Below are 25755 nucleotides of genomic sequence, written 5' to 3'. Positions count from 1 at the left end.
GTTTCACCCTGGTTCTTTTATTCGTCAAAACTTCCAGAGATGGCACCGGAACTCAGTAGTTATTTCACAAAACCTTTATTCATCTTTATTCATCTTCATTTAAGCATGCACTTCTAGAAGGGAAGACGAGGCCGGTGTGACTCTCTGCAAAATCTTCACCCCTTTGTTAGTTACAGCCAGCTTTATAGAGGCGACCCCATCATAAAACCCCCCCACGGTGTGCTGCAAACTCTGTGTGTCTGTGTCTATGTGCACAAGCACGTGAGGGCCTACATGTGCGCGTTCCCGCGTGTCTATGTGAGTGCTCGTGAGTGACTGTGTACGCATACCTGTGTGTATGTGTGTGCACGTGAGTGAGTGTGCGTGACAGTTAAAACACTGTGGGTGTAGGGGACTCCCTAGAGGTCATAAAAACCCATCTCCCTTCCAGACCACAGTTATCCAGTTACAAATGTTGAGACCTTTCACAGTTCAACTGGGGGAGGGGTCTCCTACAGTCTACTCCTAAGTTCATGACACAGTCAGGCCTTTATTACATTGAGGGCAGTGTCAGTGTCTCTACAATAATTCTACATTCTATGTTAACACATTTCTAAACTCTAAATCAGCTAAACATTCCTACAATACCAACTATGTTTTCTAATATCTGTAGTAAAAAATTGTGGTCATTGGTGTTGAATGTTGCACTGAGGTCTAACAGGCTCAGAGATGAGTCCACTGTCAGATACTGTAAGAAGATTTATCAGTACCCATCACTAATGCTGTTTCTGTACATTGTTGCACTAAATCCTGACTGAAGCTCTTCAAATAAACCAGTTCTTGGCAAATAATAAGTTAACTCTGTGAAGACTACTAAAAGAATATAATAACTAACTGTCTATTAACTAAGACAGATGGATCAGTTAAGGGCTTTTTAAGTAATGGTTTAGCTACTGCCACCTTAAAAGCCTGTGTTACGTAGCCTGTTAATAAAGACTGCTTAATCATATTTCTAGCAAGAGAAATGTGGAGCATTGACATTCATCTGTAAGTAAATGCTAAAGTGGGACCATTTGAGTGAATAAACCACTTGAGCCCAAACTGTCAATTTACAAATGAGTTTTTTTCCCCTTTTACTCTCAGCTTATGTATTTGTAATCTGTACAATCGTGTTACAAATCACCCTACTTATTTGTACCTCGAGGTGGATTGTGCACACTGAAATGCTCTTTTCCTGAGTGGTTATCTGAAGCAATACCACCTTTCTGTCAGCTAAAACCGGTCTGGTTGTTCTCGGCTGACCTCGCTCTTGAACGAAGCATTTCCATCCACTGAACTGCCATTCACTCCCATTTTTCTTTTCAATTATTTTCTATTTCTATTGTGAGTTCCCGAAATATTTAAACCTGCCCAACCTGCACAATCATGTCTGTAATTGCTTGTTTTTATTTCCATCGTGTTTTTGTTTCTTTTTGTCCACATGGATGATTTGCTCCTGATCTGTAGTTGAACAACTTTATGCTCTGCACTGCTGCCGCATTATTGACTGATGGGATAACTATATGAATAGGTAGGTGTACAGGTGTTTCTAATAAAATGTTTGGTGTGTGTACATAATTTCATGTTTATGGATGCCTCCCTGTAGATGTATTATGAGTACAAACAGTTACAGTGGGTGTAGCCTCTAACATGATGTGGAGAGGAGAGCAATCAAAGCACATTCAGTTCTGCCATACTCATTTACCCGCTCTCCAAAAGCTATCACAGGGTGCAGCTGTAAAGATTTTGCTCCTCAGCCCTCCTGAGAAATGCAGTCAAAAAGGATAGCAGCCCAGTCTCTTTCACAGAGGAAGCCCATGTGAATACACTTTGCAAGCCTTTGAGTACATTTGAGAGGAAGAAATGTCCAAAAAAACCCCTCATCTGAAGCCTTTTTAAAGGTTACACAATAAGAGCAATTCTATCAACTAAGAAAGCAATTAGCTTTTGTAATGAGCTCGTATTTCCTTATTTTACTGACACTTACATTATGTTGGTTTGTAAATAGAACCGTTTATCCACACTTTTCAATGTGCTTATATTTGATTATCACATGAGGAATTGTGTTGGAGTGAGTTTAATGCAGTAATTGCAAAAGATATCCAAGTCGTCCTCCTCCAGGCGCCTCTGCAACAGCTAACTTTAATCAACATCGCCCCCTTCTGGACGGCCTTCTAGTCTTCAATGAAAAGAAAAGTCATTTAGAAAAGCCAACATATTTATACCAAATGCAAATATAAATTCCGTTTATTTTCATTATAATATCTGGGAAAAACATCAGTTATATTTGCTTTAATGATTTGCTATAATCATATAATGATCACTGGGTAGTTCTTTTGTACAGTGACATTATGAAGGCAAACAAAAACAACTTCTTGAAATCATTCTGTCACTAAAAACAAATCTTTTGATCACTTTAAGGGTTTTGATGCAATCCAAAGGGGACTCCCTAATGAGGCCATCCGGCAGAGTTTTATTTAGGGCTGTGGGTGCTCTGAGGCTCCCCAGCAGCTGTCGTGAATGTGTGCGCGCATGTGTGCTCGTCTGGACTTTCCAGTAGCCTACTTTACACCATACAACTTTGTCCGGTAAGCCAACAACTTAATATTTTTGCTTTGCATAGATTTACATTTCGCTGTAGGCTCCAGCTCAGCATTCAGAACAGCCGGTGATGAATGACTTGGTATAAATGTTGATATAAATGTCCCATATAGAGAAAACAGCCGAATAGCTGCTACTGTTGGCCTGCTTTGTAGGCCTGTAGACACATTTATATGCATGCTCAGAAACTCGTGCGTGGTGCATGGTTTCCTAGAATAGAGGAATACTTGGCCACTTTCACACCCACTTCCGCTTGTTTAATAGAGTAATTTAATCTAAAAGCTGGTATCTATCAGACAAATGCTCTCGTCAATGGAGGCAAAACAGATTTCCACAAGTATAAAACACTACCCATAGATCAATGTGCTTATCTCTGCAGAGAATCACAGTGGCAATGACTCTCCAGTGGACGGTGGTGGCTTTCTTCCTGTATGCAGAGATCACAGTCAACCTTATTTTGTGTGTGCCTTTAATATCAGCACAGCGGTAAGGCAATTTTAAAAGCATATCATAAGTCATCAAAAGCTTATTTAGATACTTGCTGTAAGGAGCACAATTTCTGAAATAATTAAAAAGATATATCATCCCAAACGGGCAGTTCACACAAATAACCAGTAGAGTGCATTCAAATCCTTCCCCAGCAGACCGTCTATACCTTTACATTGCAGGTGGCGTTTGATTTTCAGCTGGCGAATATGGAGCTGGTTATCTCCTTACTGGAATAAATGCTTTTTTACAATAATAATGGTCCTTATTGTTCTTTTCCTGGGTAAGCGAGCTTTTTTGAGTCAGACATAATCTCCTTTGTGTGACAGATATTAAAAAATAATAGCAAGTGTATTCAAATCCCACTTGGTCGTGTTTCTGTCCACCCTTCCAGACGCTTTACGCGAGGTGCAGAAGTATTCCGGTCCTGAGCCCATGCAAGATGCTAAAGTGAACCCAAATGTGTACGACCACGTCCACATGAAGCTTTTCAGAGCCCAGAGGAACCTCTACATATCTGGCTTCTCTCTCTTTCTCTGGCTGTTAGTGGAATTTTGTCACTTACTTTGCTCCATCTGCACACCCTTCACACGTGTTGAAGTACTGTCTTATTTTGTTGTGTTTTTTCTGTCTTGTGACTTCAACACAGTATGATGCGTCGGGTTGCCACTTTGCTAAACCAGGTTGCTGTCACCATGGAGGACAGCGCAGGTCTTCAGTCACAAATAGACAATGCTGTGAGAGCAGCTAAGCAGCAGCAGGAGGACAAACTGACCCTCAAGCAAGTGAGAAACAAAGTTAATTTTTTAAAAAAAAATTATTTTTCTTTTTTTTGTCAAGTAACATAATAAAAATTACTTTGCTTTTTTTTTTTTTGTTTCTGGGTCATGCCCACGCATTAGCATACTGTAGGCACACACCATGCTGTGATTTCAACAGAGCATTTTCCTATGCTTTCTACTTAACATGTGCTCTGTCATCTGCTGTTTAAATAATCAGCTTAAGCTCAGTAACTAAGGAGAATCCTTTGTGCTTAGTCTTTCCTGGAAAAGGAAAAATCCATGTCAGCAGCAAAGCAGCAGCTGAAGCTGGAGGTGGAAAAGATGGCGGGTCAGCTGAAGACTGCCGAGGAGGGTGAGCGACCTAATTTAAATACGTTAATGGAAAGCTGCACCTATGTTTGCAGAGCATGTAGACAAACAGGTCCCTTGGTCATATGGTTGTACAATAGATACATTTTGAAAAGCATTTATGATATGTAGTCCAAATTTGTAATCATTAAGTGCGTGTATGTGTGTGTAGCTGTTTGTAAGTCTGATGCTGATATTGAGGCAATGAGGAGGCAAGCCAAAGGTCTGGCTCAGGAGTATGACAGACTGCTCAGAGAACACCATCAACTCCAGGTAATACATGACAAACACACATCACAGAATATCTCCTGTATATTCACACTGCTAATCCCACATTGATCCTGTTTTTAATTTACAGAATCTTCAGAGCGCTGAAGACAAAAAGGATCGGTGAACACTAGAACACAGTATCAGCTCTTACTTCCTTCCATGGACATTTTTTTTCTTATACCTCTCGATTGTGTGCTGTATCTAGTTTGCTACCCGACCTGTTTTTATTGTCTTTGAATCTTCATTGTTGTTTAAAGTTTGAACTGAGTGCAATAGACAAATCTTGCTATTAACTTACAATAACTCTTCATTATGAATATGCATTGTTTCTTTTTTTACTGACTGCTAAGCTGTGTTATAAACACAAAGTGTTAGTGTTACTGTAATGACTTTTATGTTGTACATCAATGGGATGTACACTATAAACTATACACTGTAATGGGATGTGCTGTCATGAACTTGAACATTTCACATGTTAATTGAGAGCTGTGTAATTTGAGATGTTGCTCTTAGATTTTTCCTATTTCTGTGAACATTACAAGGTGTCACTTTGAGGTTAATTTGTGGGGGATTCACAGCCTGTTGCGTTATTTTAGCATACACCTGAATGCTCCAGACCAGCAAACTGACAGAACTGCTTATAGAGCTAGTCAAGCTTGCTGATCAGTTAATCATGTGCATTTGATTAGCAGCTCCTGACTGCTACTTACCCTCTTATAGTAATTCCTATGAAAGCATTAATGGTGTACTTAGTTTTCCAGAAACCTGCACAGATTCCTGTAAAAACATATACTTACACATATATATATAAGCTGCTCACAAATGCCATCTCACCAGATGTCTGTGAGCCATCAGCTGATGGCTGATTATCAACAAATCTCATATAATCTATGCTATTTACGGCGAAATTGGAAGCCGATTTGAAAACCACCTCCACTTTATTCTGTATGAGGAGCTCTACTCGTTCTCTGCCTGCCTCGTCTGCCTCTGGGGAAGGCTTGGTTGTAAGACCCATATCTTCAAGTATAAAATATGGAAGATGGAAATAATAATCTTCTTTTAAGCTAGTGGCTCTAACTGAACTGACTTTAGGAGGGCAAACCTAATCTTGACATACTGTACCATACTCTGGTGACAGTTTGATGGTATAAATATGACTATGAATAATAAACTTTCATAATAATTAATAATATTTCCTGAACTTGTTGCTATGATCAGTGTGATCAAGAGGCCCAGTGTTGGATATTTGTAGTAGATGATTGTATAATCACCTAGAAAAGGTGCTTTGAAAGCCACTATACGTCAAAAATAAAACAGCTGTGGAATTTGTGCTATTTAATTTCATACTGTAAGGCACAGTTAGGTCACTGAATACATCCCCTTATATCTGTACAGGAAGTGATGGGTTTTGCCCTGTATGGAAAGGAGATACCCTTTCAAGGAGCTACTCCTGTTGCTCAAGCTTTGATCTACCCCTTGACCAATTGTTTCATTCACAAGTAGAAACGCGATCCAGGTGTGAGAGACACTAGACAGACCTGTGCATGCATGAACTAAAAGCAAAGCCATGAGCACAGCACAAACAGGTGTGTTAAACCATCATATTCAGGCATCTTAAATGTTAAAATGCAAAATTTGATTTTATCAAGTTTAATCATAAAAATGAAGAACAGAAAATACAACACAATTACAATCTTTTTTTTTCTATGAAAGTCTTCCATTCATGAAAAACACAAACACATACACATTCCAGAAATATCAGACTGTTTATAAAATGACTAATTTCAGATACCGTACATCTACGCAAATCCTTTACAAATATATATACTCTGTGTGCTATGAAAAATGTCCACAGTGTGTCTTCCTCAGTACATGTGAGGTGAGGTGCTCGTCGGGCTGAGTCAGAAGAAAAGAAGATGCGCCGAGGCTCACAAGCGAGTTTCTCTGTCGGGATTGCAGTCCAAGGCCAGTATAAACTGCTCACAATGTATAGAGCTGTTCTCCTCTTTCCTCAGTGTTTCCAACTCTGCACTCCCATTGGTCAGCACATGTTTTTCTTCTTTCCTAATATGTCTTTTGATTAGAGCAAATCCCAAAATACAAAGGAAGAAGGAGACTGTTCTCAAGCCCAAAGTCAGACCCAGGTAGACTCTCCTGTACAAAAAAAAAAAAAGCAATACAGTTAAGAGTACGAACTGCTCCGTCACGGTTTAGGCCAGCTCTAAGTGAAGCTACAAATCCCTAAAGGTTAGTCACTACTGGACTTTTTCCCATTCAAAGTTGTATAAATAGCATTTTCTTCTAGTCCTTTTGGAAGATGTTGTAATTCCACAATCTTAGCTCTCTACTAAAGACAGGACTTGAAATTAAGAAAAGGTAAAATTACTGCTCTTTTTATTTATTACAGTCAAAATACTTTGGTCCAAAACTGCAATCTCTCAGGCACTACCGTTAAAACACAGCGGTTAACCTGACTGTGACAAGGTCAAATCTGTAATAGCCCAGGGATGTTACTGAACTATTTTTGCATTTTGCATGTAATTGCAGTAACTACTGCAGCTGGTTGCCCAGAGGGTGGGCAACACCCTCAACGTCTAGGATGACCACCTTCTGTCACAAAGTGATTGCACCGGTCACCTGGTGGGAAGCAACCTGTCAAAGAATTGCAGTTCAATTTGGACCGACTGCAATCAGTCTCAGAAAGACGAGTGAAGGTTTCCAAAGAGCTGCTGCCTAATTCATGAACGCAGACACACTTCCAACATGTTGTGATCACAAGTGAAGAATACTTGCCTGCGATGCATTTCTTTCCAGTAGGGGTCTTGACTCAACTGCCTGCCAAGTGATTATACTCTAGTTCCTATATTCAATTCAATTTTATTTATACAGCACCAACAGGCGCCTCAAGGCGCTTTGTATTGTAAGGTAGACCCTACAATAATACATACAGAGAACAACCCAACCATCAACGACCCCCTATGAGCAAGCACTTTGGCAACAGTGGGAATGAAAAATTCCCTTTTAACAGGAAGAAACCTCCGGCAGAGAGGGGCGGCCATCTGCCGCGATCGGTTGGGGAGAGAGAAGGAAGACAGGCTAAAAGACATGCTGTGGAAGAGAGACAGAAATATAAAAGCAGGGTTGCTGAGCGCCCGTGCCACTTTGTGGTTAAATTGCTGTTCCTCAGCAACTACATCACTATTTGTGGAGGAAATTTTGAATTTCTGTTTTAATTCTGTGAGGTTCTGGGCAGACTCTCAATGCACACTTGTGGTTAGGAGTTCAAAAAGAAACTACCAGTTGTAGCCAATCTTGATCATTAACAAGAAGTTAACAGGACTTGGCCTCGTCAAGTTAAAAGGTTTTGTAGAGCCACTTATTAAAAGATTTAAGTGAATGATTTAACTAAATTTAAACGAGTGCACCCAAGTTTTCTTTTTTAAATGTATTAAAAATCGATCCTGTACAATCACTCCACCCAGAAAAAAACATTAAGAGTAAAGTGTAAAAATAATACGAAAACATGTAGACGCAGACAGAACCAGGTTTGTCATTTTCAATGATTTTTCACAGTAAACAAGCAAATTGTTTGTCATTGCCAACTTGACTCCATTCAGTGACAAACTGATACTTGACTGAATCCATCCTGTTGCCCTTTTTTCGTGGTCTTGACTCACCAAAGACGGTCTGAAGATGAAAACTGACTGAAGTGGTCTTGGACCTTGTTTCCATCTTTGAAGCAACCATTTCAAGTGCAAGGAGGTCATTAAACATGGTTGCTATAATTTTGTTGTGCAGCAGTCTCTAACCAATGGTTTCCCTAGTGTGCCTAACATCATCAGTTCACTGCTGACAGCGTGCAGTTCAGTGGTTTTCAGATTATGGGCAGAGCCCCAACAGTAGTTTGGTGCAGTGGGTGGGGGGTGGAGAATGAATCAATATTATTTTGTAATGAAAATATCTGATAGAATTCTGATGCTAATCCTTACTTAGGTAGAACTGAACTTGAATCCCTTTTTATCATTAGTGATAAAAAAAAAAAGAACATGCGCTTGTTTTGGTGTCTGAAGCTGAGACAAAGAGAAAGAAATCAATGCCAGAAAGTGTTTAAAATCACTGGTCTGACAGTTGTTAACTTTTTATTTTGAATGCACTGGGCCTCCAGCTGTACAGGGAGTGCAGAATTATTAGGCAAATGAGTATTTTGTCCACATCATCCTCTTCATGCATGTTGTCTTACTCCAAGCTGTATAGGCTCGAAAGCCTACTACCAATTAAGCATATTAGGTGATGTGCATCTCTGTAATGAGAAGGGGTGTGGTCTAATGACATCAACACCCTATATCAGGTGTGCATAATTATTAGGCAACGTCCTTTCCTTTGGCAAAATGGGTCAAAAGAAGGACTTGACAGGCTCAGAAAAGTCAAAAATAGTGAGATATCTTGCAGAGGGATGCAGCAGTTTCAAAATTGCAAAGCTTCTGAAGCGTGATCATCAAACAATCAAGCGTTTCATTCAAAATAGTCAACAGGGTCACAAGAAGCGTGTGGAAAAACCAAGGCGCAAAATAACTGCCCATGAACTGAGAAAAGTCAAGCGTGCAGCTGCCAAGATGCCACTTGCCACCAGTTTGGCCATATTTCAGAGCTGCAACATCACTGGAGTGCCCAAAAGCACAAGGTGTGCAATACTCAGAGACATGGCCAAGGTAAGAAAGGCTGAAAGACGACCACCACTGAACAAGACACACAAGCTGAAACGTCAAGACTGGGCCAAGAAATATCTCAAGACTGGTTTTTCTAAGGTTTTATGGACTGATGAAATGAGAGTGAGTCTTGATGGGCCAGATGGATGGGCCCGTGGCTGGATTGGTAATGGGCAGAGAGCTCCAGTCCGACTCAGACGCCAGCAAGGTGGAGGTGGAGTACTGGTTTGGGCTGGTATCATCAAAGATGAGCTTGTGGGGCCTTTTCGGGTTGAGGATGGAGTCAAGCTCAACTCCCAGTCCTACTGCCAGTTTCTGGAAGACACCTTCTTCAAGCAGTGGTACAGGAAGAAGTCTGCATCCTTCAAGAAAAACATGATTTTCATGCAGGACAATGCTCCATCACACGCGTCCAAGTACTCCACAGCGTGGCTGGCAAGAAAGGGTATAAAAGAAGAAAAACTAATGACATGGCCTCCTTGTTCACCTGATCTGAACCCCATTGAGAACCTGTGGTCCATCATCAAATGTGAGATTTACAAGGAGGGAAAACAGCACACCTCTCTGAACAGTGTCTGGGAGGCTGTGGTTCCTGCTGCACGCAATGTTGATGGTGAACAGATCAAAACACTGACAGAATCCATGGATGGCAGGCTTTTGAGTGTGCCTTGCAAAGAAAGGTGGCTATATTGGTCGCTGATTTGTTTTTGTTTTGTTTTTGAATGTCAGAAATGTATATTTGTGAATGTGGAGATGTTATATTGGTTTCACTGGTAAAAATAAATAATTGAAATGGGTATATATTTGTTTTTTGTTAAGTTGCCTAATAATTATGCACAGTAATAGTCACCTGCACACACAGATATCCCCCTAAAATAGCTAAAACTAAAAACAAACTAAAAACTACTTCCAAAAACATTCAGCTTTGATATTAATGAGTTTTTTGGGTTCATTGAGAACATGGTTGTTGTTCAATAATAAAATTATTCCTTAAAAATACAACTTGCCTAATAATTCTGCACTCCCTGTACATTTAAGATCTGCTATGGGTTCAGCATTTTAAATAAATCAACCATAACTCATGGCTGTGCGTAATAACTTGCACATAACTTGATTACAGGGTCACTAAATCAAGAGTTTGAAGGATAGCCAATCCCATAGAAACTGCATGCAAAGTTAAAATAAAGCCATCTTGCAAGTACCTGTAAGCTGAAGTGTCATATATTCTGCAAGCTCCTCTTCCTCCACACATCTTGTATCCCCATTTGAGGCAGGTCGTATCAATTATGGCTCCAAAGTATATAGGGGCAGGTATTCCAGCTGAGTTACAACATATAAAGTAACTTATGTCAGAATTTCAAGTCAAATCACGGTTCGCCTGAACACACGTTACAATCTAAACAAGTCAGACTTCCTTACAATAACTTTGAATATTAATAATTATACTGCTAAACCGATAATTAGCCGTACTAAGCTAAATACTTTGGGTTAATTTAACATAAAAAGTTATTTTTATTGGTGATCTCCAAATGTGTATCCTTATAAACAAACAGTATTCCAATAACTGTGCTCACTATATATATTATGCTGAATGTCAGCTTGAGGGAAATGTCTGTGAGCCTGAAATGTAAATGAAGTAGACAGTGATGTATGCCAAGAACAGCAAAGGTGGTTCTCACCAAGGGTACGAGTGGCCAAGGTGTGGATTCCAAGAGCGAGAGACTTCAGCTCAGGTTTAATGCACCTTTAGAAACAACACTGTGGTATTAGACAGGACTCAACTTTTAACCTGGCAGCACTTAAAGAATGACAATGAAAGAATGACATTTGTATTTCCTAGAGGGAGACGTTTCAAAACAATACAAACAACATTACAGCAAAAAGTGGCTTTAAGGCACAAAAGCAGAATATGACAGACCTGACAAGCAGCATGAAGCCGGGTGTACCCCCAAGAGAGATGATGAAGGAACTGAGGACAGACATAGCCAGGAAGTACGGAAAGACTTTCTCACAGCTGTCCCTGTGTGGACACTGACCCAGGCTGGCTGTCAAGTTGCCTGGTTGGGTATTAGCCACCACGAGACACTTGCAATTGTTGAACACCTGACAGAAAAGAAAACAAGGTGTAACTCAGTGATAAATGAGCTGCGGCACAGCAGGAAACACTTGTTCTGTCTGTAAATAATCACGGAAATGTCACGTGCTTCTCTGCGGTACGATATGAATGAAAATTGAGAATCAAGCCTGAATATCATGCTGCGTTTACTGAAAAACATGCAAGTTTCATGAGGGCAGTGGTGTGTGTCTGACCGTGTTCTTGCCAGAGCCAGTGGAGGAGTTGCATCCAGCCAAACACGGGGACACGTAGGTGATCCCGTTCTCTCCACACACTGGATCCCACTCCTTGCTTGTGCACGAGCAATCCGAATTACAGTCAGAGATGAGAGACTGCTCCTGATAAGATAAGCCCCCCAGTCTGCATGTGACACAAAAAAAGGCATGTGATTGTCAGCCCTTTTAAAACATCGATCAGACAAGAAAAACGAGCCATGGAATTAAAAACAGTGGCAGATTAAATAAATAAAACCCCAATCCCTTTTTCTCTGAATCTACTTCCTGGTTTGATGACTATCAAGTCCACTAAGGAAAATATACAAAGATATTACATACCCACTATATGAAACTGTGATGCCTGCGACCTTAGCGTTCTCACAGCCCATGGCAAAGAATAGGAGTGACAGAAAGTAGCCCAGCAGAGAGGTCCCAAAGGCAAATTTAGCTGCTCCCATGATAGACAGCTTGTACTTTTTCATCACAACCCCTCCGGAGAACATCCCAAGGGCCACTGCAGGTATGTTGATCATGCCTGTGAAAAACCGCAGAATACAGCGTATCCTTAAATGGATGGAGAATCGAGAAAGAACTTAAACAGGCGATATCAGGCAGCAACATCACTCGCCAGAAGGGATCAAAGTCAGAACACTCATGTATATCAAAGCACTCTCATTTATATTTTACTTAAGTCATGTTGCGAAATATGAAAATAAGTTATGGTGGTTCAGAGGATCTGGGACGTATTTCTCATCAGCCGATGTACTCTTAACCCACTCGGTTACAGGGGTTAAAAAAAAGCAACGTTGTTTCCATTCGCATGTTAATTGGTCTGATTGCCTCAAGTGCTTTTAAATCAATGCCTGTCATTTGTCTGTCAAATGCCCAAGGACTGGGGTAAACCAGGTTGTCATCTTGAATTTGCAGCATTTACTTAAGAGGGAAGTGGGAGTCGGGGTATAAAAAATTGATCAAAAGCCAGCTCATGAAACTCTTATGATGACCATCCAGCTCACATCACTTTGCAACCTTAAATAGGTACTTTTCAGCCAAACAGCAGTGGTTCTAAGCAAGCTTTTAGCTCTACAAAGATCTCACTTACAAAGATAAAAGAACAAAATAATCCAAACGAGGTAAACATTATAAATTAGTATAATATCTTGCTCACCCATGAGAAAATTGGCTTTTGAAGCTGACTGGCCGTAGTGTTGCTCAATGTATTTGGGCTTGTAGGTGACCATACCAATGAGAGAGTTGAACTGAACAATGGTCACACATAAGTAGATGGTGTACACAGGATTTCCAAGGAGAGTCTTCAATGTGGGGACGAATTCTGTGAAAGGATGTTTAAATGAGTGATTTTCACTTCTTGAAGTAACCTCAGCCTTTTATTTTGATGTATCATTAAAACTATTTTGATTTTCTCACATTGACAAGAAGGAATAAACTTCTATTTGTGTTTACTGTCGACAGAAATGACAGTATTATATATACTATAGCAGTAAAACAGATCTTAGAGCCGTTAAGATTCCATTAATTGCATACAGTCAGTTTAATAATACGGTTAAAATGGAAAATCAACATTCTTTCATAAAGCACACTGTGATCACTATCCTACCACTGGCCATCAGATGTAAATTAGCTGGTTCCTCGGGTCTGAACATGTGCTTCAAGCCTGGGGAATCTTTAATAAATCTGGTTTGCTCTGGTGTGCAGTTGGTGTCATGCTTTTCCACAGGCATCGGCAGTGATTTTGGCAGGAACCAGAAAGGAACGGCAGACATGAGGGTGATGGCACCAGCAATGAGATAGCCCAGCCACCATGCGCCCACCCAGCGGGCATCGCCAGGAGTAATAGTGATAGTTTCTGTAAAGACAGAAGCACATTATTGGCGCTGTTCATTCTTTTATGATTGTAATTAACCACAATTATGTATTTACTAAAGTCACGTGCTCCTTAAGCACTTGAGTTGAAGCAAAAACGATCACTTTTTACTTTTACTGATTACCTTTTCAAATTCTTAAAGATGTAGTTGATGGTTAGATGACATGTTACTCACCCATGTCCACATATCCAATGTCGACATAGATTTTGGCACACAGGGACCCCAGCAGGTACCCAAAGACAGGACCAATTATTGATATTGTCTGGACACAACCTGAGACACACAAAAAACACCTACTTATAGCCTAATATATATTGGGTTAATCTCTGTATCATTAAAAAATCATAATCATAATCATAATGGATTACATTATGTCCTATAAACAAAAAGAAATCAAACTGTACTGGATAGTTTAGTAAATCTTCTGAAAACTTCTGAAAACTGAAAATGAAGAGAGCCACTACAGGCAAAAACAGTGTAACTGTAGTCAGGCACCGTTAGTTGTATGATGGAGCAGCTGTATGATGATATTTAGTGTTTTCTAATAAAGATGCATTAAGTTTTTTTAAAGGTTATTTTCTCAAAATGGGCTTTCTTTCCCCCTCATACTCTGAACTTGACATCTTTGCTTTGGTTGTGCTTACATACAACAAACGTTCCAATTTTATTTATATTTATATTATTTATACAATAGGAATGGCTCAAATACACTGCTCAAAAAATTAAAGGACCACTTCGAAAACATGTCAGATCTCATTGGGGGGAAAATAATCTGGATCTCTATACTGATATGGACCAGGTAATAGGTTACCAAAAAAGAAATATGCCAAATTGCTTCATGGAAAAGAGCTATTTTCAGAGTGACAAAATGATGCATGAGGCTCGTCCATTTTAGTAAATGGTCTGTATTTGTATAGCGCTTTACTAGTCCCTAAGGACCCCAAAGTGCTTTACACATTCAGTCATCCACCCATTCACGCACTGGTGATGGCAAGCTACATTGTAGCCACAGCCGCCCTGGGGCGCACTGACAGAGGCGAGGTTGCCGGACACTGGCGCCACCGGGCCCTCTGACCACCACCAGTAGGCAACGGGTGAAGTGTCTTGCCCAAGGACACAACGACCGAGACTGTCAGAGCCGGGGCTCGAACCGGCAATCTTCCAATTACAAGACGAACTGCCAACTCTTGAGCCACGATCGCCCATTTTGCCAAAATTTCAGCTCATAATGGTGCTCAGTAGTTTGTATGGCCCCACCGTGCTTGCAGGACAATACTAATGCATGCTCCTAATGAGACGGCCAGGTGCAACCTGGCAACATCGGATGAACCGAAGCATAATAGCTCCTAGATTTTTTTTTATTGGATTTAGCTCAGGTGTGTGAGGGGGGCAGTCAGTGGTATCAAGTCCTTCATCCTCCAGGAACTGCCTGCACACTCACCACATGAGGCCGGGTATTGTTGTGCACCAGGAGGAACCCAGGACTGACTGCACTAGAGTCTGATAGTAGGGCCAAGGATTTCATCCTTATGACTAATGGCAGTCATGGTTATTTTGCGTAGCCTGTAGAGGTCTGTGCATCCCTCCATGGATATACCTCCCCAGATCATCACTGACCCACCACCAAACTCATGCTGAACAGTGTTACAGGCAGTATAATGTTCTCCACAGCTTCTCCAGAACCACTTTTCATCTGTCACATGAGCTCAGGGTGAACCTGCTCTCATCTGTAATAAGCAGATGTTCGCCTACCTGTGCAGTCTCTGCAGTATATTATTGTTTATGTGCAACTTAAACAACATTACAAAACTGTTTTTTCTGCCTGTTGACAGCACTTTTGGTTTTTTTTAATTTCTTTTAAAGACATCCAATATTTCCCTAACATGAAAGCACAGTGAAACAAGAATATTCAGAAATCTATAGAAGGTTAACTCATCTTTAGTAGTATCTAATTTTCTAGTTTCAAAATAACCTTCCAAACAATTTCTAATAAAAAAAAAAATTCCTATCAAAGCAGCTGTAACGAAGGTGGATTACCAATATAGAGAGCAGCATTATCGGACTGTGCGTAGTCATCAATATAGGAGATTCCCAAAGGCTGCACTGGAGTCTCTCCAATCCCACGCAGGATATTTCCCACCAGGACATAGATCCACATGGAAACACTGGACTCTTTTTCACAGCCTGCAGTTTAAAAACAGCAGTCAGAATGTCAATGGCATAGAGCCTTATGCAGCTCATGATCCATCTCAATTTCGCAGGTTACTGGCCATAAAACAACAACTGTGACCTTGAGCTTGACCTTGAGAACAGTTTGGATTATGACACACATGGTGATTGTTATGTGTAAGATTGGTTGAATTCTGAACAATACAATAGGAAGACTTGTGTGAACTATGAACGGCCTCGCCATCTGCCAGATGGGCCGAAACTATACATTATGATTTACACTAACAAAACATTGATGAAAAATATTCTATTATCACAATAAGTCAACACATCTTACTATAATCCCCGCAATCTCTCTCTGTTTTTCTGTATGTTTGTTTCTTTGTCCCCCAACTTTGCCTGCACTATCAGAAGTTGGCCACACACTTGGTTAATCTTAGGCCCCTGAAGGTTCTTATCAGCATTCGATATTTTGACATCAACATTTAGAAACTACCAAGCAACAGGCTAAAAGGACCTATTTTTGGCCCTCATGCACCTACAAGGCTTTACGTAAGTATCAAGTCATTTTAATTTCATGATGATAACTTCTCATATCTGCATATATATTCAAAAAAGCTGGCCTTTATATGATATAACACCATCACATTTCCTAGAAACTTCCCTATAATGGGCTAAAATGACCTTTTTTGCATTTATGTACCTATAGCACCTTGTAAAAAGTACTGTATCATTTTTATTTCACAGCCAACAGAATGAATAGCCTACTCATTTAGTACTATAGCATGGATATATGCAAGTTATCACAATTCATCATCAAAAATGACTTAAAACATAAACACGCATATGCTGACCTAGCAATGATGCTAGCACGAACAGTATCTGCAAAAACAAAGTTCAACCTTAATCACATGTTAAAGCAATTGTCATAAACAACATAAATATTTTTTGTCTTACCTCTAGAAGGCAGTATAGAGGGTCTGTCACCTGCCCTCAGGGACTCAGGTGAGCTTGCCGGACATGGAGAGAGGTTATTGGTCGAATTCACTGAAGATCTAATTGATGTTTCGATCTTATAGCTGCGTATAAAATACCAATGTGACTGTTAAACAAGGGAAGGGAGAAAGCACCAGGTATTGTTAGATATTCACAATGTGAAGCACAAATACATCAGAGACTACAGAGATCAAAGTAATATGTGAATGGAATTTGTGAACAGCGATGCATGCATTCAGACACTGCGCTTTGCCTACCGGCCAATGATGAAATGAGGCATGGCGATCAGGAAGGTTCCAAAAGACATCAAAATACACCCGATTGCTATGATCTTGGGTCGGTGGAGCTTGGCACAAAAATAACTCACAAACGCAATTACCAGCAAATTCCCTACAGGGTTAAGATGATCAGAAAAGAAGACGGAGAGGAGTCAGAGGCACCAAACATGAGATGTACTGCTCAGAATCATAAATCATGAAAAGTCTCACTAACTACATCATACACATGATGTGTTATTTTTGATAAGCCCTGATTCTGATCCACAAGTCTGTAACTACATAAACCATTACTCTAAGTCTGCATACTGTGGCTTAAAACTATTTTTCACTCTTCAATAGTCAGTTAGGTATGCAACAAGGCACTATTCAAAGCTTAAATGAGATGGAAGTATGCAATGGTATTGGGAATATTAACATGCCGTCATAATATTCCTGGTTCAAGACCTCACAGTATTCCACAGCATAACTAAGGAATGGTTTAGAGTCATGATCCACCTGATCCAGTTCTAACTATAAGCTTTGTCACCTGTCTCTACTTTTAAGCCTCCTTTAAGCACTCTCGCTGTAGCATTAGTATCATAAAAATACAATAAATAGAGAATAAACAAATACAGCCACTGAATACAGAAATGTACAGAAAGAGCCTGAGAAACTCACCTATTTCAAAGCTGCCGTCTATGATGCCAATCAGATAGCTGGGGATATCAAATCGCCTTTCTAGCTGTGTAATTGTGCTCTTCATGTAGCTGCCAGATAAAGCCTTGGCAAAGTAAGCAAAGGACAAGGCTGCAAGGAACATCTGCAGAGACACAAAAAGAAAAAAACAATACAATGTCAGGCAGACTGGCTCTGATATGGATATATGATTGTTTTTGATTTTGACTGCAGTCCAAACATCTCATAATTTCATTCTTTCATTTTTCAGGCGCAGATTCAAATACACCTACAAAATAAAAACGAATTTCCGAATGAAGTTCGACTAACGAGCAAAAACACAAGCCTGCACTAATTAACCTTAAACCTATCACAAGACTTAGTGAATGTATTTCTTTTATATGGGGGTTTTAAGGTTTATTATGACAGAGCAGTGGAGAGAAAAGCTAGAAGAAAGAGTGAGGGAAGACACAGTAAACTGCTGGGGGTGGATTTAAACCCGGGCCTCTGCAATAGCCTTATTTGGGCATATGGGATATGGGTTGCATGCTGAACCCAGTGAGCAACAGCAGCGCACGTGAATGCATTTCTTTGAGGATACATGTGTGTATGTATGACATGAATTTGCAGTTCAGATACATCTTTATAAAAGGGCAGCTGGCAATATGCGCTGGGCCAGAGAGTGTATTGAGCACCCTCCTTCTTCTGCTCAGCCGCCTGTGGACACTGACAGTCAGTCACAAAGGAAGGATTAAAGAAGCCAATCCCACAAGGACACAGACACATCCTTGGACACATAATTGGAAACAGGTGAGCGGTAACCATAGCCTGCACTGTAAGGGATTAAAATAGTGAAAGCAGAAGAGACTGCTTCCAAACAACAAACTGCAATGCATTATAAATGCATTATAATAAATATGTCAATATAACCTATTTTCTACTTGTCCAGAAATATCAAATTCTTTTCACTTTGTTTTTTCTTATAATTTAAAGTTACATTTCAAAACATAATGATTGCATAACTGACAAAATTATCATAAATAGGATCATTATTCACACCCCATACAGGACACCACAATAAATGCGCAAAACACATTCATAGTAGCTGGACAAACTCCCACACACGTTCGAATATCCGCGAGACAGTGCCAGCCCAGTGATCCATGGCCACAGTGAAAACTGCATTGTTCCTCCAAAGGTCAACTATTGCATAAACTCTCTTCTTTAGTACCCTGCTACATGACGTTACAGACGTGTATCATTCAGTAAAAAACCTCCACAAGTCTCTGCAAACCCAAGCTAGATCCTTAAGGAAACCATCCACATCCAAGGGCCCTGCGAGCGTACTTGTTTCTTTTTCTTTTACAGTGACCTCGGCCGTAATAATTAGTAGACTCTCGTTCCTCTATTGAAGGCATTGAGGATATCGTATTGCTTTGTCACTATATCCACATTTGAGCAGCAGCACTCAATCCACACTTACTTTACTTTACTTACTTACTTACTTCCATTTCATATGCTTCCCTTTGTATTGCACACTGTGAAAAATAATGAACTCTGGACTTTTCCTTTTATAGCAAAAGAAAACGAATTGATTCAAACGAATCACTTTTCACCATTAACACTTTTCTATAGGAACTGACCATCAGCCGTGAGCTTATATATACCAACACAGTAAAAAGAAATCTGTATAAATATGGTACAATGTACATTTTAAAAATGAAGGAATTTTCTGTATTAATTTCTTCAAGAATTTTTTTAACCTATAATTTTTAATAACACATTAAAATTTACCATTTAACATTTATTGAAACCTCTATTAAAAACAGATAATATGCTTACAGAAACATTTTTGTTTTGTACATTGAAGAAAAGGTAACGTTTCACATAAAGAAAATCTTAACACTAATTTAAAAAAAAAAAAAAACCCTGAAATTTGGACAAGCACTGAAATTTCTCCACAAAACTAAAGCCAAATCTCTGGTGGCTTGTCTCTGTAAGAATTTAAACGAGAGTTTCATGCAAAGGCAACTGGAATATTCAGAGTGTTTGCAAGTGACATAGAACACATGCACGTAGGACAAGCCTAATCTGAGATTAACAAGCATGGAGACTGCTCAGATCAAAAGTATGCAGAACGCTTGTATCAGTAGAACCAGCTGAGAGGTTTGTTATAGCTTTACTATGCAGAAATGGAAAGCACACACAGAGGAAAAAAGCAGCATTACTGGAATTCCATGTAACTGTTTCTTGTAGTTACCTAAGAAGTTCACTAAGCAGCTTTTTAATTATTGCTCAGTGTGCCTCATAATCCAATAAAGAGGTACAAAACCTCCTTTCAGACCTCTTTTACAAAAGCACAAACTTTGTCTAAGAAATTTTTCACAGTGACTTAATACCAAGTCCAAAGGGCACCGTGAGCTGTTGCACTAGACCTCGCATGGTCATTAACAAGGCTTACATGCCCTACACTTAACTCAGATTTTAAGTAGGTGTTTGATAGATTCGTCAACACAGAGAAAAAAGTGTGATAAAGTGTTTTTACACAAACTGGCTGAAGAGTTATCTCGAGTAGTAGCATTTACTTACACGTGAAAGCACATAAATGAGTGCCGCCAACTAATGAATCTACTCTGTGTCTTTTAGACACACGTGATCCCACTTGATAGAAAGAGAGAGAGATTTGTGTGCACCCTCTAGGCCAGTCAGATGACTTGGGAAAATGACAAACATGTGGGGCCTTTGTCCATTTTGGCTGAAATGATTTCTACGTGTTCATATGACTTTTCTCTGGTAAACAAAACCGTCTCCGTTGGCTGGTCTCATGTGTAATTACAGGCTTCATAAAAGAAATGTAGAAAGGAAGGTCCTCCCAGTTTGATGTTTGGACTTTTTAAGAATGAGAACAAAAGAATTATATATATTTTTTAATAATTAGAAATTAAAAATACATGATGCCAGTTTTTTGTGAATATTAACTCACTTAAGATTGTTTTCGGTAAGAGGGAGAAAGTAGACTACCTTCAGATTTGGGTGACAGGAGTTTTTCACTGTGGAGGAGTCAGGGTTGTTGTCCACAATCCAGCTGTCTGTGGCTGTGTGGTCCATTTTCTTCATAGCAGCCTCGTACTGTGGTTTCTCTTTTGATGACTTACTGTAGCTGTTCTCACTTGGGCCTATTGGAATGAAGTCAGATTTAGAGATTACATACCAAGCCAGTATTGTGCAACAACAATCAGTTTAGTCTAGTTTAGTTTATTAAGATCCACATCAGCTGCTGCAACGCAGCTTTACATTTTGACAATGCAAAGGTCTCGTATCAGGGTAAGCACTGATCACCTAACCTTTGCACAGATAAGACTGATTTACCATCATTACTACAGTGCACAGACAATATTTCAAATTCATGTTGCCATTTTTAACACGGGTCAAAAGTCAGACCAAATCCAGTTCCAATTATTTAATCCAGTTTTACTGGTCTCTTGTATTATCTGCATTGGTAACAAATTCAGTTCTTCCATAGCCTTATACAAAACTGTTCTTTTGATTGAGCTGGTTCTTGGTTTGGGTAACAAAAATCTAACTAACCTAACTAGTAGCATATTCTGTCTATACTGAAATACAGTGTTTATACAAATGAATTACTACCTTTGTAACAATAATATTTCTAATAAATACAAGTAAAGAATAAAGAAATCTAAATTTTACAATTAACTGACTTAAGACATTTATGCATTCTTACAATATTTGTTCTACGCTGACAACCATTCAAATCATTTTTGCTGCCTTATTTTGTAACATTTGCAATTTCTTAATCCGTTCCATTGTACCACCCGACCATACTACTGGGCAATAATCAAGATTAGAAAATATCAATGCTTGGATTAATTGCATGGATTTTGGTGCCAAAGACCTTGCATGGCATTTAACTATAGAAATACCATTTCCTATTTTAGCAGTTATATTAGTAATATATGCCCTGTCCAGGAATATTTATTGTTAAGGGTTACTATAGCTTAAAGAAATAAGTGGATAACAGCATTTGCAGAGTCCCTGGTTCAATCCTGGAAGGAGACACAAATCCCTTCGGGCTTACATCATGTGGAACAACGTGCTGGGGTGACGTCTTATGAATAAGGAAGCAGATGAAAGTAAGCTTCATTACTTAAAGAAATACTCATAACATGACTTGTACAAGCCTGCTATGAAAAATGTAGGGCACAGCCCTATATGCCCTTTTTTGAGACTTGATGCTGGCATCAAATTAAGAATTTGTTAAACAATACCACTTCTAAGTTTCCACATTTTTATGCTTAAATTCTTCCTTGATCAACACGAGACTTACAAGACCTACAAAATCTCCAGAACCGATAAATTAATATGTGTGTGGTATAAATGTGACTATTAGTTAGATCTAGTCAATCAATTTTTGTCAAATTTGTACACCAAATTTCAATCAAATCTGCTTTCAGTTAATTGTTCTTATTCACGATTGTTAGCTTTTTGAACTACAAGAATGACTAGTGCAATTCCTTGAATGGTATTTCAAAGGGGAAAAAATCCCCATACCCTTGTTTTTTAAAAAAGCGGATAAAGACAATGAATGTGTGAGCCACTCTCCAAATGTCGCCGTTAGGTAAGCATAGCGAATTCATCTGACAGTCTTCAAAACAGACTGCAAATAATATTTAAAGTAAGTCAAGCAGAAGAGCAGCACTCGTTCTTAAACACTGGGGACATTATGTTAATGATTTCATGATGCAAAAAAAAAAAAAAGCAGTGTTTTCATAATGCGAGCACTATATGACAGTATATAACTGCATTCACGTCAGCAGGAACAACAGCGCATTCATGAAGCTAGTGGAAAATACAAGCAGCTGATTTATGGATGAAGGGCAGCTCAGTAAATACACCAAATTGGCTATTTCATCCTGGGGAGACGAAGAAGCAACTATGACTTGGTGATATAAAAATATAAAGAAAAAACCTTGTGTGTGGCATGTGGTCTAGTGTTACAAATGATACAGAATGAGAGACAGCAGGGCCAGGATGCTTGTTCAGTGATGTGAACTTCTCACTGAGTGCACTGAACCATAGCATGGCTTTGAACTACTCCTCCTTTCTGTCTTACAGAAAAAAAAAGCTGAGAGGGCTGAAGATGTAAAGGCTTAAACACTCCCTCAACAAGGACAGACATTCAGTGGAGCAGCAGTTTCTTTTGACACAGCTAGTCTGGAAACTATACAAATGCCCACACTCATGTTTTGCACTGGCAAAGCTACATTTTCTTTATAAAACCTCGACCAATTAAGGTTGCACACACAACAAAGATCCCCCTGTGTGTAATGAAAGGTTTCTCATTCATTAGTGTGCATAAACATCCACAAAATCCCCCAAACATTTCATATGTTTGGCTTGAAGCCTGTTTAAGTTTCCTCCGATAGAGATGTTGATAGGAAGCATTCCTTTTGTACAATCATACCGCCTTCTCTCTAAAGGTCCTGGTGAATCCAAGTGCCATCTGTTGGCAGGTCCTTTATTGAATCTCAGTGATTAATGGTTACACACCTACATAAATTGCATTTCTGATGCTACAAATATCAGTGATATAAATGTGTGAGGCTCTTCTTAAAGTCTTTGCTCTGTTACAGTTTCACTGTGGAAAAACACGCCAGGATCTTTTGCGCTTTCAGTTGCGCAAGACAAATGATCACCGAGCGAAAAGCAAACACTTTTAATCAAGCTGAGCTCAAAACACCGAGAAACTTCAAATGATGGTAAGCACGTGACCCCTGTTTAATTATCCATCGGTGGCCGTGCGTGCAGGTTGATTAATCACTGTGTACTCAGTAAGCTTTCACCGAATTCTCCAAATCACCTGCTGTTCTTGCAGACAGCTGTGTGCACTGCACCATTTAAGTGTTTGATGATGCACAGTTGAAGCTTCACTGACAGTTTTCTGTTGGGGCTTTTTTTTTTCTTATCACTTGAATCTACAGCTATTATTATACTGCTGATTATCCACTAAATACACACATACGTCAAGAAATGAATATTCCCATTCTCATGAATGACTGTGGATAATAACTCGAAAGAACATCATGATACTTACCCAACTGTGGGGGCTTCAAAGCTTTCTCTCCTAACGACGTATTTGAGGCTACTTCTTATTCGGCACACAAAGAGGAGATGAAATGACATCCAGTGGTTTAAAAGAAAATCTTCAGTCTCTCCTCATTAAGTCGCCTACACTCACACGGTGTGCTCTTAGGCTATGAAGGGAGAACAGCGTGTTTCGCTGGACACGGTAGACACTGAGCACGATCTTCAGTGGAGCACGCATATACCCTGAACAGAGCCGGGGAGGGAGGGGGGTAGCAAAACTATGCCCAGCCTGCGTTTCATTGAGCCCTAGTAATCTGCAGGCTGTCAAACGTTACATATGGGTGCATGAGTGCAGGTAGGTCAAGCAACCCAAATAACTAAGTCGTGAATTTCTGCGTTGATTATCTAATAGATTAGACCTGTTGTGACGCAAATTTGCCGCAAAAAAATGCAACAGCCGCTCTGCTTTTCACATAATTCCGCTCAAAGAGTGCATGGATTGTTTGCCAGTGGCTTCCAGTCGCTGAACAGTATGCAGTGTTTACAGCTGTCAAGGGGTGAAGACACTAAAGGTGAACAATTCGACGTTCACAGACAAATGCAAATGAAGTGCATAATACTGTCATTAAGTTGATAATAGTCTGATGGCGTAGTTCTTACTTGTAATTACAGCAGATACTAAATAATGCAGCAGTTTTCACTGCGCATTTGTTGATCAAACCATGACTGTGTTACTCAGTTATAGTGAGTCTGGCTATTTAAGGTCTGGTGTTCATGGTAGCACTGGACAAATCTTGTATACTTTTCTATCCAGTGAAACTTAGTGAATCCTGGAAAAGTCAGCTCTGTTAAAAGTAGGCCAGCAACAGTGAATATTCAATCAAGTTTTCGATCGAGATTCAGTTCTTTGCTTGAAAACTAATTGGACATTTCAGTGAACTTGCCTTGACCCTAGACATGTATGTATGTATGTAGGATAAAATGTCAGTTCAACTTCAGACTGCTTTTCTTACTGGCCTCAGAAAAAAAATGCATGCTCTGTAACAAACAGGCAAACTAATTTAGACAAAAGTAAAAGTCTGCACAAACAACAAAGGTTCAAATGTGCTTTCAGTGTTTGTCCCCTTGATAAAAATAATTACGTAAAAATCAGTAAATTAAGTGATGATTTCCTCACTGTGCCTATCAACACAGGAGGGACCTAATCTCTTAAATTCCTCTGTTGCCATGGGGACACATGGCCTATGTAGCTTTTACTGAATATGTCAAAAATGCCCCATATAGCTTCATTGTTAGTATAACATGAAAATTATGTAGCGAAGGTTTAAAAATATTCTATAATTCTGCCTGTAATCGAATCTAATGTGCTTCCAGTTCTTACAGCTGCTGTCAGGTGGGAATGGTGTGCTTATTCTCTGTGCCCATTATGCAACGCTGTTCTTCACATATGTATCAAATTCTTGTCAGTCTGTCAGCAAGATTATATTACCTAACCAAATTTCATGAAATAATAATAAAAAAATTAACAGACAGGAGACTGACCATGGCCCAAGATCCCCCACTGTCCTAAAATAAATTAGAATATGGATTTAGTAGCACTTAATAGAACCTATTAGTTACATACATAGACAGTAAGTAGCCATAACCATAACCTAAGCCATAATCTTTTTATTTTTATTAGAACATGATGTTCTACACTGAGATATACTGTAAAACCATTTTTCCTGCTGTTGTTTCTTTTTTAAGAAGTAAAAAGGATTTTACGGAAAACATGGTAGAACAGAATTCATGGTTTGTACCATATCAAGGTACATACATTCATCCATCCATTAAATTTAGGGGTGCGGGAGGGGCTGGAGCCTATCCCAGCTAATAATAAAATATTTAATGAAAAGCTAATACCTGTAAATTAGAAGCATTTTTGTCTACATATGGCAGCATTCAGTAGTAATATCTTAATATGCCATGTTCCCCAGCTTCCTTTTGTGCCTTTGTTTTATTACAGTACTCAGTATTTGTCACATATTGATGCATTTTGTTCAAACACAGTGAATTTGCACTTCATGCAATTGCTTCTTCTTCTTCTTGGATCTTGAACAATTAGAAGCTGTGACCTAAGCATGGT

At 39.4% G+C, this 25755-nt stretch overlaps 2 protein-coding genes across 3 annotated transcripts; one reads left to right on the top strand and one right to left on the bottom strand.

The window, feature by feature from the left end:
- The first annotated feature begins 195 nt into the window (after positions 1-195).
- Positions 196-5065, top strand: LOC120729985 (B-cell receptor-associated protein 29-like). Of its 2 annotated transcripts, XM_040026039.1 has the most exons (8): positions 197-2606; positions 2999-3105; positions 3288-3388; positions 3500-3647; positions 3755-3890; positions 4143-4239; positions 4408-4508; positions 4594-5065. In XM_040026039.1, exons 2-8 carry the CDS (start codon positions 3014-3016, stop codon positions 4627-4629), a joined length of 711 nt encoding a protein of 236 aa, XP_039881973.1. In that variant the 5' UTR covers positions 197-2606; positions 2999-3013; the 3' UTR covers positions 4630-5065. The 2 variants fall into 2 exon arrangements, with proteins under 2 accessions (XP_039881972.1, XP_039881973.1); XM_040026038.1 differs by having other exon boundaries at positions 196-3105.
- Positions 5066-5786: 721 nt separating this feature from the next.
- LOC120729983 (solute carrier organic anion transporter family member 1C1-like) lies at positions 5787-24626 on the bottom strand. Its single transcript, XM_040026036.1, has 15 exons — positions 23638-24626; positions 20547-20701; positions 17529-17670; positions 16851-16983; positions 16555-16676; positions 15466-15612; positions 13603-13701; positions 13161-13409; positions 12711-12875; positions 11882-12077; positions 11522-11687; positions 11130-11314; positions 10891-10955; positions 10414-10531; positions 5787-6659 (listed from the first exon to the last, which is right to left on the bottom strand). The coding sequence occupies exons 2-15, from the start codon at positions 20640-20642 to the stop codon at positions 6434-6436; spliced, it is 2109 nt and encodes a 702-aa protein (XP_039881970.1). The 5' UTR covers positions 20643-20701; positions 23638-24626; the 3' UTR covers positions 5787-6433.
- Positions 24627-25755: the final 1129 nt, after the last annotated feature.

Source organism: Simochromis diagramma, unplaced genomic scaffold (assembly GCF_900408965.1).
Source record: "Simochromis diagramma unplaced genomic scaffold, fSimDia1.1 OVJJ01000293.1, whole genome shotgun sequence".
In the NCBI taxonomy this organism is placed as follows: Eukaryota; Metazoa; Chordata; class Actinopteri; order Cichliformes; family Cichlidae; genus Simochromis; species Simochromis diagramma.
Note: the sequence above shows the minus strand (reverse complement) of the source record. Positions and strands in the feature narration are given on the sequence as shown.